The 16,947-nt window shown below is 37.2% G+C and overlaps 1 protein-coding gene across 1 annotated transcript; it reads left to right on the top strand.

Moving 5' to 3' along the window:
• The first annotated feature begins 1,382 nt into the window (after positions 1 to 1,382).
• LOC127639374 (EGF-containing fibulin-like extracellular matrix protein 1) lies at positions 1,383 to 14,195 on the top strand. The gene is made up of 9 exons (XM_052121345.1): positions 1,383 to 1,465; positions 3,267 to 3,353; positions 3,525 to 3,570; positions 4,431 to 4,709; positions 7,380 to 7,499; positions 8,348 to 8,467; positions 8,550 to 8,673; positions 10,192 to 10,384; positions 11,101 to 14,195. Exons 2-9 carry the CDS (start codon positions 3,273 to 3,275, stop codon positions 11,260 to 11,262), a joined length of 1,125 nt encoding a protein of 374 aa, XP_051977305.1. The 5' UTR covers positions 1,383 to 1,465; positions 3,267 to 3,272; the 3' UTR covers positions 11,263 to 14,195.
• Positions 14,196 to 16,947: the final 2,752 nt, after the last annotated feature.

Genomic DNA, 16,947 nt, shown 5'->3' with positions numbered 1-16,947 from the left:
CAGAATAAAAAGTCTCAATTCTGGTACTTTATGTGTGGGTGAAAAACAGATTAATTTTAAAGTCCTTTTTTATACCAAAAAACAAAAGAAGATGAATGTGGAATTGGAGATTAATAGTAAATAAAGGGACTCAAATATTGTTCTGTTTCTCGCCCACCCTTATCATATCGCTTCTGAAGATTTGGATGTAAACACTGGAGTCTTATGAAGTAGTTCTGACTACCATTCACTTGGATTTTATGGATCTACAGAGCTGAAATATTCTTCTAAAAATGTCATTTATGTTTTTGTAGAAGAAAGAAAGTCTTACATATCTGGTTTGGCATGAGGGTGAGTAAATGATGAGAGAATTTTTATTTTTGGGTGAACTAACCCTATGAGATGCTAATGTAAAAATTCATCACTGACAGTCAGCCATGATTTTATATAATTGTTTTTATCCCCTTTTCTCCCAATTTTGGCATGCCCAATTCCCACTACTTACCAGGTCCTTGTGATGGCGCAGTTACTCACTTCAATCCGGGTGGCAGAAGACAAGTCTCAATTGCATCTTATCACGTGGCTTGATAGATAGATATGTTTCAAAATTACAATTAATTTCGTTACAGTAAAACTATTTAATGAGTGCACATTTAAGTTATAGGCCTACACAAGTTTTAACCAAAAAACGAATGTATGTTTTAATATAATTATGATAAGCAGAACTGCCATACAGTAACAGTTAAAATTGTTCTTTGTGGAAATCAACATTGTTCCACTAATGCTACAAATTGAGCATTTGTTATTTAAATTAAACGATTTAAAACATTAATTATTTTATAGGTAAATGATCAATTGTTTGTGTAGCTTAAAAAAAAATATCTCATCTTTACATGATACAGTTAATAGTTAGATAGTGTAAATAATAGCAGCAATTTAACATCAAGTGTCTCTTTGTTTCATAAAATGTTTTGAAAAGTTGCATGAATTGAATTAAATTAAATTAAATTCTTTAATTTTAATAATTACATTTAATACAATTTAATAAAGCAGCATTTCATATGGGAAAAACCTGATGAGAACATATTATTTTATTAATTTAATGTAATCAACAATTATTTAATAAATTAAATGTTTAAATTATACATACATTTCATTTCTATAATTAATTGCAGATTTATGTGAAACAGACAAACAATTTATTTAAAAAATATCCATTTAAAATACAAATTCCTTACAAGTTCAGTATATTTCCATTTATAGACAGGGATTGTGTATAATTGTAGATGTAAATCTTTATCAGTAGATGGAGCCACATTCACTATAATTATATTCCAACAAGAATGTTGCAGTGAGAAAAAAAAAAAAAACATTATTTGAAAAGGCTTGTAAGAAAAACCTGCCTCCTATAAGAACATGATCGCAGGCACTGCATGTGTGAGAGACTCCAGTGTTCCTAAAGTTACAGTGGAATATATCACACAGGGTAAGCATCTTTACTCACTGCATGCACATTTAGAACTGCTGGGAAGATTTTCAAATGGGGAAAATCTTATTTGTACTGTATATGTATACAGATTGCATATAGTATTATAAATCTGTGCTCTGTCAATGATCTTTACTTAAACTTGATTCATACATATGGTAACCATTTTTAAATGTGCAGAATAATTCTACAAGCACATTTAACTGAAAGCGAATCCCCCTTTTAAAGCAACTGTACTCTGTTTTGTACAAAGAATGAAGTATCTTGTCATGTTCTATGCAAATATTCCTTCCTTTTGAATGAGAATGGACTTGATATTTAAGATATCTTCACAGACGTTTGCATGATTATATGAATAGAAGGTTTTGTTAAAAAGAAAACAGCAATTTCAGCTGGAAGTTGCTGCAGGGCTTTGTCAGATAAATATGGTGTCTAAGTACTAGTTGGTACATGCCTTTGGTTCCACTACTTTTGAAATAGCTGTAATGAGCTTGTACTGCAGATTTACTGTTACATGTGTTTTATTTTAACTGTTTCTCTCTCACAGTCTTTGAATGTTGAGACTGAGATTCTAGAATAGGGATGCACAGAGAAACTTTAGAAAAACTTTCAATTCAGTATTACAGAATTGAATTTGTAATACATATTTTATTCTTTGTTGTCCCCCACTGTTGAAATGAGACCTACAGTACAAAAATATGCTGGATGTGGAATTTGCACAAGGACAATGTGATACTTTAAAAAATGTGCCGTGGTATAATTACTTAAATGAACTGGGTGAACGGACACAGTTTGGACACTGTTGTTTTGTGCTGCAATGCGAAGGACTCTGCCAAATTGCTGCAGAACTGAGCCAGGGTCAACAACTGTATTATTCAAACTAAACAATGTGATCTTTGCCACATGCAAGAAATTGCAAGCAAGTGATTTTTAGATGGAAATTGCAAATATATGTACTGTAGGACTGATGGAGAAATGATAGTGAGAAATTCATTTTCTATGGACCGTATTATGTATTGATTGCAAAAAAAATTAATAAATAAACTGATGTACATATACATAATTAAACTGCATCCCCAAGTCTATGTAACTTTTGACCTTTGACCTTGGAAACTTAATGTATGCATGACACTGGACTATAGAAATGTAACATTTAATAAATTAGCAAGTACTTTCAAAGTGTCAAAAATGCACTCTAGACCCCTTTGAAATTAATTGTACATGAAATGAAATGTACATTTATTTTCAGATAATCACATTTTATTAATGCAATCATTAGGTTCAACAATAGAAAGTTCAGAAATCATTTAAAATCATATTTGAACTAAATGACAACTGAACTCTTCATAATCAACTTCCTTATCATGTCTGTTTCATACAAACAATATTATTACTAATGTCAGTATGAATAATCACATTTATCAATGCAGTTCAAAGTGATCTAGACTATTATTACACACTATATGCATTGTATCTAAGAAACCTTAAAGCAGTAAAAACATATTGTGAAATTAACTTTTAACTGGTATTTAAATACTTCCAAATATGCATACTATATTGACCTTAACAATAAGCCTCAACATCTAGCATTGCTTGTGTTTGTTGCCTTGGAAACCAAATGACCCATTACAATGCACAATAAAAAAAACTAGGATTGAATAAAACAGAGCCCATGTGACATATTTAAAGTAAATAGTATTGTTGTTTGTATGATTTTGTTGTGTCGTTTATAAATGACATCAGACCATTGAGGGGTTTCAGTAATCATTCAGTGTGCTCATCTTTCTTCTCTGTGTTGTAGTTCACAATGCTCGGCATCTGCTTGTGTTTGAGTGTTGTTGTACACTTAGCAGTGTCTCAGGAGGCAGAGGAGCCAATCACATACACGGCAAGTACTACAAAACTGACATGTACTCAGTTACCAGCCTGTAAATGAAATGGTCACTGGTGCATCATCAATCTGATTGTAATCAGGGTACTGTGTTCAGGGTAATTGCATAAGATTTGTTAGTGTTTCGGTATTTAATATTTATTTCAATTTTCTTTTTTCATTTTACAGTGCACTGAAGGTTATGAATTTGACATTGAGAAACAAAGCTGCAAAGGTAACACACACTAATGACCTTTTGTTATGTGAATGGCATAAGCATTAGTTATAGACAATACATCAGAAAGGCTGATAAAAAGGGCCAATATTTGGCCAATTTATGATTATCGGTATCGGCTGATAACTGTGTCCAGATTGGCTCATTAACACAAGTGCTAAAATGTAAAAGCTGTAAAAGGCTAAGGTGTACAAATTACAGCACACACAGCAATGTGCTTAAAACATCTCAGAGAACCTCAGTGACTGCATAGCAAGGTGCTCAAAATTGCTCGGAACACCCTAGCAACCACCTAACAAAGCACAAAAAACACTCAAAACACCTTTACAACCACATAGAAATGTGCTAGCAACCACCCCAAACACCCTAGCAACCACCTAACAATGCAATAAAAAACACTCTTGTACATTAGCAACCGCATTTAATTGGACTAGCAACCACCAAGATCACCCTATCAACCACCGTGAACAAACTAGCAATCACCTAACAATACACTAAAAACTCTCAAAACACCATAGTGTCACCAGTCCTACTTGACTCACTCCAAGCGAAATTCAAACCAGTGATCCCCGGCATGGGAGGTGGGTGCGCTAACAAGGAAGCTAAAGGCTACAGCCTCTAGCCTCGGTTGCTAACGCATCTCTTATGGCCGTGAGAGTGAGGTTTACACAGCTATCATGTACCAGATGGCTACCGTTACATTAGCAAAATTCCCCCCACATGGAAATTCTTATAGCTAAAGAAAGTGAACTGTTTGATGTTATGATTGAAATCTGGTTATTGCAAGACTATTTATGACAATGGTGAAATGTTTTGTAATTTCTTGAGCTAACCAATCTTTTTCTTTATACTTCCAACAGACATAGATGAGTGCAAGACAGTTCAAGAAGCCTGCAAAGGGGGCATGAAATGCATTAACCATTTTGGAGGATACCTCTGCCTGCCCCACAATGCTCGGATATTTGTCAGTAATGGCGAGGATGAGCCTACTACTGCCCCACCAGTGGCAACAGGTGCTAGAGGAGTTGCTCTGCCTGTTATACCTGCCAGAAGCGATTACTCAAGAGTCTATCAAAGTTCATCACATTCAATCCAGTGTGGTGTTGGTTTTATGCCAGACTCTCAGAACTACTGCAGAGGTGAGCGCTACCTGGCTGGCTGATTCTCTCTGGATTCTACTGATGTCTATGATATTCAGGATATGTTAGCGCCTGCACCATAGAAAAGCCATGGCCAATTTTTATCTCATCAATCAAATAGAAATGTGTTACAACTGAATTTTTAATTCAGTTGTAACACCCCCCAATTGGTAGATTTTGTCAATATTTGGCATGTGTCCTCAGAATGTTCTGGAGCCTGTGTGCATAAAGTGTTGTTAAGTTTGGACATGGCACGACTTTTGACATGACGTCCAAACTAAAACATTTGGTGCGCCAGTAGTTGACATGATCAATAACAGAGCAATATTGAAAGTGCCACAGAGCCACAGTGTTTACACTCCTCAGGAATTCAACCTACCAATGGCATACTTAAAGTTTTCTCCGCACATTAAACTGGGATACAAAAAAGTATGTTATCGTCTAAAATAATTGCACACTTCACTTATAAATATCCTTTCACTCTTTGCAAACCAAACTCAATGTTGTTGTGTCAGTAAAGAGTATGCAATGCCAGGTTTCTCTTTTCTATCTGGTGCATAAAACATTTTATGTGTGTGGTAATAGTGTTTTTTGACAACTAGATAGAGGTGCCAGTCATGTTACAGCACGCAGAATCCTTTGGTAGAAAAAACATTTAAGTTGCATAAACTATTTGAAAGACATGAAGTGCAAAAACATGCCAACCAACATCGCATCCAACAAGAATGTAAAATTTCTTCACATCCTTTAATCATTTTAGATACTACAAACAGTCCAAACCAGCTCTACCCCTCTCCCCTGTTCGGACATGCCCCGTATTGAAGTGTCAATATGTTCAAGCATCCCATATTTGTGTGGCAAATGTTGGCAACCTGAATCATATAAGTTTATGCCGGGTTTACGCTTTCTCACACGTTGACGATAGCTATTCCTAGTGGTTATCAAGTTTTTGGTGGATCTCTCTCACGCATATGCCATAGTTTCAGTTGCAATATAATTACGAGACTGTAATGTATCGCAATATGTATTGTATCTAGGGTTGCCAACTGTTCCGACTTCAAGGGCATCCTGCATTTTGGGTGAAATTAAGATGTCACATACCCAACCATATCCTGCAGATTGGACAGCGAAACGTTTTCATGCTCAAGTGTCCTGTATTCGTTTGCCAGAAAGCTGGTAGACCTTATTGTATCGTGAGGTGGTTTGCGGTACCCAGCCCTGGTAGATATCATGTTTTCTTGCTACTAAGTGCCTTTAACAAACCTCTGGATATCTTTCAATGATTTTATATCACTAACCTTGCAAATAAGGGCAACTGCAATGATTAGTTCTTCCTCAAAAGCAGATTGGGGACTCGCGATTTCAGCCAACTCATGTCCTTTTGGTGTGCAGTTTGCATCAGATGATCAGTGAATGGATTGTGGGCATGCCATCTGAGGCTGACTGGCCTCAGCTCATCAGTCTTGTAGCAACTATGCCTTCTGTGATCAAGCAGCTAACTGGGGAAATGTGGTTTTGTTTGAGGAAGTATGGGTCAGGACTTGCAATCTCTCAGCCCATTAAAATGAGTCAACAATTAGCTCTGGCCTCTTCCCGCAATGAGAGGTCGGTCCTCCAGCGATGTTTACATACTTTAGGCCAGTCTCTTTCAAAAGTGCTTTGGCAGCAATTCCTTTGGAATCTGACACCAGTTTGTTGGAATCAAATCACTGTCATGTGGGCGATCATCACAGACTCCAGGTGTGTTTAGAACAGTCTCTCTCATTTAAGAGAGGTGGGTGAGAATGTGCTGAGTTTTTTCATGTGAATTCTTGCCTGTAAGGTCTCTTGCCTAATTTTTTCCAGTGTGCCTCGGCCAGTTTGGCTATCAACAGTGCTGAACCCCCTCAAAGGGCCCACGTGAGCATTGTCCAGCCAAACGCTGGTCAGCAAAGCTTTGGAAACTCTCGGCAAGAGGCCCACTGGGGGTCTTTGGATCTCTGCTTTGACATTATTCTCGCATTAATGCTTCAAATGTGTCAGTTAGGAGCCAAAGGAGAGTCTGTCTGAATATCCTGGATGAGGAGGTTTTTCACTCACACGTGTTGCACATCCAATAGTCTGTATATGAATCAGAGAGAAGTGGGTTATTCTTAGGCCTTTGTATATAGTTACTCGACTAAACCTGGAAGATAAGTTCAGACCACCCACGAAAGCACCCACAGTGTGAAGGGACACTTTCTGTTCTCCAGGACTAAGCCGAAAATCTTGCCAGACACACCAAAGAATGATTAGGAATGCACAACCGATGTGTATTTTGGATTATGCTACCTGTTAGTTTAAATAAGTGGTGTTATTAGAGTTTGAGGAACGGAATTTCATGTACAATTAATTGCATTAAAGCTGAACTGTGTAACTTCTGCAACTCCATTGGATGGGCAAACCACTCCCAAAGTCACACGATTGGTTTAGCCAATGTTGCCGTGATGGACTGTTTGGGATGGTCGAACAAACAAAACTTAATTTTGACAAAGTTTGGTACACTGTATGCTCTCAGAATGTTCTGGTATGCTCACCCAGTTTTGTTAAGTTTGGACGTTGTGCAACTTTTCGTTAACTGTAATTGATGTTCAGTTGTTCCTTTCAAGGATATGAAGTTTTTTTTTTCATATTTCTTTTTTTTTATTACAGATGTGAATGAATGTGCTAATGCAAATCCTTGCCAGCAACAGTGCTACAATCTGATTGGCTCTTTCATCTGCCAGTGTGATGTTGGATTTGAATTGACTTCAGATACGGTCTCCTGCCAAGGTTAATGTCCCCTTTAAGTAATAACACAACGGTTTCTTAAGATGAATGAGTTGTGACATTCTAACCTAATTTATCACACCTAATGTACAAACTTTTAATCTTGCAATAGGCCTAGTTGTTAGTTAAACAAAGGTAATTTCTCACAACTCTGCACCGATACTCAAGATCCTTGTATGTTTAAAAAAATTAAGTGTGCATTTATATAGTTTCATATCATTTCCTAGTTCACTTCACATACTTTGCACAGTATACATGCTCTATACTACAGAAATAGTAAAAATAGTCTTCCACTATTCCCAACACAGCCAAAACTGTCAAATCCTTCTGTGGCAGGGCGGAGGGCGCGGCCGGACCGTGATTCTACACACACGGTCCCTTTATCTCTCTCGGAGGCTTGATTAGCCTGATAAGGGATCGGGTGTGTAGAATCACGACCCGGCCGCACCCTCCGCCCTGCCACACCTTCCTATCTTGAACCCCCTTGGGATAGCTTTAAGTATTAATAACTTGGCCAATATATGTATACCATTTGTGTAGGATCATGCTATCATTACAGGCTAATCAGTTAGCTTGCCAACTGTTGGCTTTGCTTGAAATAAGTTAATTTTACATACTTGGCAAATGTTTCTTTTTAATGTTTTATGAATAAACCTCACAAAATCTTGTTAGCTTTATGCTTAAAACAAGGTAACACCATAGGTGTAAAACATTGTCCATGCAGTTAGAAAAATGAAAATGCTTTTAGCAGTTCAGATGTGGTCTATAGACTTCAAGTTAAAAATAACAAGGAATTTAATTGAATATATTCCCCGTAATTCCACTGTTTCATTCTTAACTGTGTATTCCAGATGTTGACGAGTGTGAATTCTCTAACTACATGTGCCAGTTCCAATGTGTGAATCAGCCTGGCGGATATAGCTGTGTGTGCCCTGAGGGATACCAGATCCAAGCGACACGGATGTGCCAAGGTACATTCCAGACAAATTCCATAAGACTCCTGAAGGGTCCTCGCTTCTGAAGTTTCTCATAGAAATTTTCTGCCTCTTATAGATATTAACGAGTGTGAAACGGCACACAACTGCAGAGATGATGAAATGTGTTGGAATTACTATGGAGGATTCCGTTGCTATCCCAAAAACCCCTGTAGTGAGCCATACGTAAAAACAGGCGAAGGGTGGGTCTAATCTTCTGATTAAATTATGTTTGTGTTGTGATAAATTATTTGTGCTTTTCAAAATTCTGTTCTAGAGTTTTGAAGCTTTTAATCCAGTTCTAAAGCCATCTACACCGCAACATTAAAAGCACCTGTCTAATATTGTGTAGGTCCCCCTCGTGCCGCCAAAACAGTGCCAACCCGCATCTCAGAATAGCATCCTGAGATTATATTCGTCTCATCACAATTGTACAGTGTAACGTTGCTGGACATAGGTAGTGACAGGAAGACAAAGATGATGTGATGAATCCAAGTGCAGTTTTATTATTCAAACGTGGAATCCAATAAGCCTAATATTAAAATATTGAATCAAAACAAAAACATGAACGACTAGACTAGATTTGACTTGACTTGGCATGACTTGACTAAAGACTTGACATAAACTAAACTTGATTAAAACTAGACTTGACTTGACATGACTTGGCTTGACCAAAACAAAAGTTACATTCACACAATACCTGACAAGAGACAATGGCAAACATGAGGGCTTAAATGATTCTAGAGAAAAATTCTAGAGACTGTTGTGTGTGAAAATCCCTGAAATACTCAAACCAGCCCATCTGGCACCAACAATCATGCCATGGTCCAAATCACTGAGATCACATTTTTCCCCATTCTGATGGTTGATGTGAACATTAACTGAAGCTCCTGACCCATATCTGCATGATTTTATGCACTGCTGTCACATGATTGGCTGATAAGATAGTCACATGGATGATTGTTGGTGCCAGGTGGGCTGGTTTGAATATTGCTGTCATTTTCACACACAACAGTCTCTAGAATTTACTCAGAATTGTTCAAAAACAAAAAACATCCAGTGAGCGGCAGTTCTGCTAACAGAAATGTCTTGTTGATGAGAGAGATCAACAGAGAAAGACCAGACTCAGATAACCATTCTGTACAATTGTGGTGGGAAGAATATCATCTCAGGAGGCTATTCTGAAATGCGGGTTGATGCTGTTTTGGTGGCACGAGGGGGACCTTCACAATATTACGCAGGTGGTTTTAATGTTGCGGCTGATCGGTGTATATGCTAAGGTAAAATTCACTTTCAGCATATAAAGTTCACTTAATTCACATATTGTATTTGCATTTAAAATGTACTGTATTTCTCTTCTGGAAAAATGGGCCAAATATTTTTATGACACATTGTTGTCTAACAAATGGCTATTTGCCTATTGGCTATTTTAAAGAAAAGGGAAAACCCTTTCAACATCTCGAGCCCAAACTTCAATGGGAAATACATCAACACAAGGCAGAAAACTGTGCTCGTGAAGCCATATCATGGGGCTTTTAACATATCTAAGCTTTCTGATTTGAATTCCATTCAATAGAAGTCCTCTTGATTTCTTGTTTTTGTTTGGAATATTTGTAGAACTTGGAAATTTCCTCGTAACTGCAGTGGTTGGCCACCATTTTCAACTTTTTAATCCTCAATAATAAAAAAACCTAGTGTATAAATTTACTCTGTATCTACAGTCGCTGTAGGTGCCAGTCGCCAAGTGTTTGCCGGGGACTGCCTCCGGTCATTGTCTACAAGTACATGAGCATCTTTTCTGATCGCTCAGTTCCTGCGGATATCTTCCAGATTCAAGCTACTAGTGTGTACCCCAACATGGTAAACACTTTCACGATCAAATCCGGCAATGAGGGAGGAGAATTCTACCTGAGGGTAAGGCATGATAATGGATTGAGTAAACCCTGGGCTTTTCATATTGTTTAATGTGTCATTCTCAGGAAAGCCATTTGTCATTTTATCATTACATTTGAACTGTCAAGAAATCCTATTTTCCCAGCTCAGGCCCTCAGTACTAGTGCCCTAACAGCCATAAATATTGGGGATCACCACATGTTTTTCTTTACAAGAAAACAACAGATTTTTCCCATTACAGAGTTGAACTATTGAGCTTTTCAAGGCCAGTATAAGTGTGAAAATAATAACATGTTGATAAAGACATATTGAAACGTGTTTTGAGTCATCCCTGTTACACTCGAAATGATTCAGAGTTGACGATTAGTTGCAAAAAATATTATTGGCCCACATTATTTAGTCATTATTCCTGTGCTTTTTGTCAAGAAATTGTCCATATTGATTTTTCCATAACAGAGTTGAACTATTGATCTTGATGTGGCAAATACTGTATATATAAACAAATAAAACATCATCTAATTTCTCTTTCAAAATGTTTTTTTGTGTCAGCCCTGTTACAACCAAATTTTATTTGGGGTTTAATGTTGCAGGGTTGGATGTCTAATAATGGCCTTAGCGAGCGTCAAGTATCAAGTTCATAACATACAAATGGCACTGTTTCCTGAAAATGACCCTAATAGAACTTTTATTGTGGTAATGACTAGATATTAAGTTTTGGCTTTCTCTGTCTCTTTCAGCGTTCCAGTAATGTAAGTGCCATGCTAGTAATGACCAAGCCTTTGAGTGGACCGAGAGAACATATTGTGGATTTGGAGATGGTCACCCAGAGCAATGTCTTGAGTTACCGTTCAAGCTCACTGCTAAGACTCACCATTATTGTGGGTCCATACCCTTTTTAAACCATCTAGATAAGCCAAATCAGCGCCTTGGTTTTATCTTTGTACTATAGCTTACTATATTTAAAGTGTTCAACACAGCATGGTTGCCTAAATGTGATCTAGATCAGTGGTTCTCAACTGGTGGGTCGCGACCCAAAAATTGGTTGCAGGTCTCTGGAGGAGAAAACACGTTCATATCTTTTGTTACTGATGATCATAGGCTGTGCGTCCATTCAAACTCTAGAATGTTTCACTGCAAATTCATGTCTCACATGGTTGAAGCTAGCCAAATTAGGCAGATGACAACATGGACAGGTAGTGTGACATGCCCTCATTCTCAAAACCTATGAACAAAACTACACAAGATAAAAGAAGATACAGCCCATACTGCATTAAATAACAGTCCATTTGCAGAAGCCTATTATTAAAATTCAGTATGCTGTTAAGGATGTTTTGGGACAGTGTTAGATTTCCATTGGATGTCCTATGTAAAATCTGGGTCCTAAAGCAAAACCGGTTGAGAACTACTGGTCTATATAGTATAGAAAGTTGCATAATTATTAGTTTCTAAAAGGATTTGGTTTACCAAACATAAAAAGTTGGTTGTCTGGGATCTACTGAAGTTTTCCAATAATGTGTACTATTGAAAATGGAAGACAAACATTATTTGTCTTAGTAGTAAGAGGTTTGCAAGATTCTGCTGTATGGAAACTTGTCAGTTTTTAAAGGGATGGTTTACCCAAAAATGAAAAATCATTTACTTACCGTCATGGTGTTCAAACTATATGACTTTCTTTCTTCCATACAACACAAAAGGAGACGTTTAGCAGAATATTCTTGCTTCTCTTTTCATAAATGGGTATCTGGGGGTATGCAATAAAAAAAATCCAGCCTGGTCTCATGAATTTATGTGACCATGGCCAAATTTTTGCAAAACAAATTTACGTACCTTATTATACGTTTGGCTGCAGTTTGCCAGTGAAGTGTCCAGTGGGGGGCGCCATAAGCGAGTGAAATGGTGTCGTAATCAGACAAGGTGTTTTAGGTGACAATTAAATGGAGTATATTAATGAGTAAAATGTATCTCACCAACCTAAAACTTTAACCTAAACCTAACCAACAGTGATCTAAAATCAAAAAGAGAAATGAAAAGCACATTTTCTGAAGCAACCACATGTTTTGATGTCATAACAACAGCGTGTGAGTGACAGAACGAAGAATAAGTGTTTATAAAATCATTATCAGCAATTGTAGTCGTGATTTGTGTGAACGTGAATAAAGCGCACAGTTGTGGCAGCGCCTCTAGTGTTCATTTCACCAGGATACTGAGACGAAATGCAGAATGCGATACGTAAAAGTCAGTCTGCAAAAATGTAGTTATAGTAACATTCAATCTATGAGACTACGTTAAAAAATCGTATTGCAAATTTGTGTTTATAGATGAAAGCGCCAGATATTTATTTATTCCTTTTTTAAAATGTATTCTTTATTCACCTCCCTGATTTCTGTGCTGTTCTCTCACCGGTACCATTTTTACACACTGCACTCTGATCAGTGTACAAACCATGTTCATCAGTCAGAATGGCGAATTAAATCACAGAATTCTGGATAAAAATAATACTAAAAATGCAACATTGCAGTGGGTTAGAAACTGCTCAAACTCATGTCGCGATTTAATTGCGTTTGCGATTAGGTGCGCAGCCCCAGCGCTGTTGAACTCCAAAAATAACAAAAACTACCATAGAAGTATAATAAAAGTATTCCAAATGATTAATGAGATTTGCAAGCTGTGGTTGAGAGTAAGATTTTCAGTGAATAACTGCTTAAATTTTTGTCTATTCCTCTCAGAAAGGCTTCAGATGATTTCTGTGGCACATTTATTGTGCTATTTTGCCATTTTCTAAGCTTGCCAGCTGCATTCACAGTAATCATTTGGAAAAGAGCAACGTCAACACTCTGCTCGGTAGAAGAAAGAAAGTCATGCATGCTCGGAACAACATTAGGATGAGTAAATTATGACAGAATGTTCACTTTTGGTGAACAAACCCTTTGAATCTGTTGATCCATCAAAGCTTTACATTTCTCCTTCATGGAACCATGTAAATAACAGAACGCAGCTATCGAAAGCATTCATAGATTCATTACTAGAACTCCCTTTACTTCTTAGCAGGGGGAAAAGTGTTTTATAGGTGGAACATGAGGATAAAGCAAACAGAGCTCTGCAGAGTCTTAGGTGGAACAGTTTGTGTCGCAATCTTAAGGCATCCTGAGCTAATGGAAATATCTGAATGCGTCCTCCGCCTCACAAATACTGCAGAAATGACCTCCTATCCTATGAGAATAAGGCAATAATGTTTTGGAAACAGAAGTGATGTTTTCAGGAAATTGCTGGCAAGGGTTTTGGGTCGCATAAGCAATGGAACTGTTGCCTAACATGGCTGTATGGTTGCCAGAGCGCCGTTTGATCTGTGACAAACACTGTTACTTAAACTGTTGCGTCACGCCCTGTACCCCAAGAGATGTGCTCATGGGAGAGGCCCAAATGGTTTGAGCACTACCACGTTGTATGAAATTATTTTGGCAAGTGAATTTTATGTTGGCTACATCAAGATTTAAGTATTTCAATGCAATATGGAGGCTTACAGAGACAATATATATGTTGTCATTATGTATTTTCCTATGATTGATTTGCTGAATTTGATTCACGCATGGTGAATGCTCCGTCTTCATTTTTCTCTTATTGAGATCATATTTGCTTATACTGGTTTTCTCTCCTCCGCGAAGTCAAGACATGTATGAAGCATGTCTGTTGATCATATTTTTACCTTTGATTAAATATATTCTGTATTTTCAGTCTGCTCTCAAGTTGCACTTTTTATTTTTATTTTTTAACTTGTCTTTTGTGCCACTTATTCTGCTGTACAATTTTTGGAAATAAAAATGATTATAACAACTGTTTCATTTTAATTTACTAAGTTGTTTGGTTTTGTAAGCCAGTGACACACTCACTGCAAAAAGATGAAAAATATATAAACATCCTTAAGACAAGAGAAAATATCTAATGAAATTTTGCTTCTCAAGTAAATAAAATAAAATTCTTTTTTAAAGGGATAATTGACCAAAAAAAATGAAGATTCTCTCATGATTTTCTCACCCTCATGCCATCCCAGATGTGTATGACTTTCTATTTTCAGCAGAACGCAAATTAAGATTTGTAGAACAATATTTAAGCTCTGTAGGTCCATACAATTCAAGTGAATGGTGGCCAGAACTTTGTAGCTCCAAAAATGACTTAAAGGACACATAAAAGTAATCTATATGACTCCAGTGTTTAAATCCATATCTTCTGACGCGATCTGACAAATTTTGAAGTAATTTTTTACTATCAATCTCCACTTTCACTTTCACTTCCATATTCTTCTTTGTTTTTGGGTATTTGTATTCTTTGTGCATATCACAACCTACTAGGCATGGAGGAGAATTTATATTTATACACTGGAGTATGGATTACTTTTAAGGTCCAGGTATACTTTTTTTTGTGCTTTCCAGATCGGCTCATGCCCGGTCGACCACCTTGCTTTTCAAAGTGTACTCTTCTGACCGCAAGCTAATACGAACCTGTTCGATGTATGCCCACTACAGCTGCTTTGTGCTCCTCTTTTAGTTCGGTCAATGGCAGGTGCAGACAAATATCAAATCTGGTGTGTGTCAGTCTGCGTGGACTGTACTGATGATGAAATTTGCGATGCGGACAGCCATAGACAACTTGGGCCTTTATGCTGCCTTTATGTGATTTTTGATGCTTCAAAGTTCTGGCCACCATTCACTTGCATTGTATGGACCAACAAAGCTGAAATATCCTTCTAAAAAATCTTCATTTATGTTCTGCAGAAGGAAGAAAGTCAAACGCATCTGGGATGGCATGAGGGTGAGTAAATAATGAGAGAATTTTCATTTTTGGGTGAACTATCCCTTTAAGATCAAGATCAATTCTTATCTATTTAAGAATTGATCTAGATACAGTTTTCTTGCCCCATTGGCATTGATTTTTTTTATAACTGTTCTAAGCATAAATCAAATAAACTTTAGTAAGGTTTATGTTAATGCAACATTTCAACATTCTCTGAAAACAAGTTGCTTCTCTGTTCATCTTATTTTAAGGATATTTTGGATATTTTTACTGGGAAACTAGACAGACATACTGATTAAGAAAATGATTTTATTTGCAGTGAACAGAACTGTAGCATCAGAGGAAACATCTCATCTTTCGCCAGTATTGCGTAACAATACTGCTAAACCATTTGGTATATTCCTGGAATGGTTTTAGAGGACCACCAAGATTCATCTGCAGTTATTACCTCCTGCGTCTGCAGATGGGAATACACAACTGTGATGTTGCCATGACAATATTTAAGCAGTTCCAGCAAGAATATTTACACACTGACAGCCAAGACATTTGAAGTAACATGTGAGTCATACCATTACAAACATATATGATCTGCATGTTTTTCCTAACATTTAAACATAAGACCACCCTGCATCTTTATATATATATATATATGTATATAGTTGAAGCCAGAAGTTTACATGCACTTTGGTTGAACTCATTAAAACAAATTTTTTAACTACTCCACAGGTTTAATATTAGCAAACTATAGTTTTGGCAAGTCTTTCAGGACATCTACTTTGTTCGTGACTCTAGTAATGTTTCCAAAAATTGTTTACAGACAGATTATTTCACTTTTACTTGACTATATCACAATTCCAGTGGGTCAGTTTACATACACTAGTTAACTGTGCCTTTAAGCAGCTTGGACAATTCCAGAAAATGATGTCAAGCCTTAAGCCAATTAGCTTCTGATAGGAGGTGTACTGAATCGGAGGTGTACCTGTGGATGTATTTTAAGGCCTACCTTCAAACTCAGTGTCTCTTTGCTTGACATCATGGGTAAATCAAATAAAATCAGCCAAGACCTCCAGAAAAATAATTGTGGACCTCCACAAGTCTGGTTCATCCTTGGGAGCAATTTCCAAATGCCTAAAGATACCACGTTCATCTGTACTAACAATACTACGCAAGTATAAACACCATGGGACCATGCAGCCATCAGGAAGGAGACACATTCTGTCTCCTAGAGATGAACGTAGTTTGGAGCAAAAAGTGCAAATCAATCCCAGAACAACAGCAAAGGACCTTGTGAGATTCTGGAGGAAACAGGTATACAAGTATCTATATCCACAGTAAAACGAGTCCTATATCAACATAACCTGTAAGGCTGCTCAGCAAGGAAGAAGCCACTGCTTCAAAGCTAGACTAAAGTTTGCATGTGCTCATGGGGACAAAGTTTTTTTTTTTGAGAAATATCATCTGGTCTGATGAAACTGAAATTTTACCTTTTGGCCATAATGGCCATTGTTATGTTTGGAGGGAAAAGGGTGAGGCTTGCAAGCAGAAGAACACCATCCCAACTGTGAAGCATGGGGGTGGCAGCATCATGTGTTTGGGGTGTTTTGCTGCAGGAGGGACTGTGCACTTCACAAAACAGATGGCATCATGAGGAAGGAAAATGATGTGGATATATTGAAGCAACATCTCAAGACATCAGCCAGGAAGTTAAAACTTGGTTGCAAATGGGTCTTCCAAATGGACAATGACATCAAGCATACCTCCAAAGTTGGCTTAAGGACAACAAAGTCAAGGTATTG

Source organism: Xyrauchen texanus, chromosome 48, assembly GCF_025860055.1.
Source record: "Xyrauchen texanus isolate HMW12.3.18 chromosome 48, RBS_HiC_50CHRs, whole genome shotgun sequence".
Taxonomy (NCBI): Eukaryota; Metazoa; Chordata; class Actinopteri; order Cypriniformes; family Catostomidae; genus Xyrauchen; species Xyrauchen texanus.
Note: the sequence above shows the minus strand (reverse complement) of the source record. Positions and strands in the feature narration are given on the sequence as shown.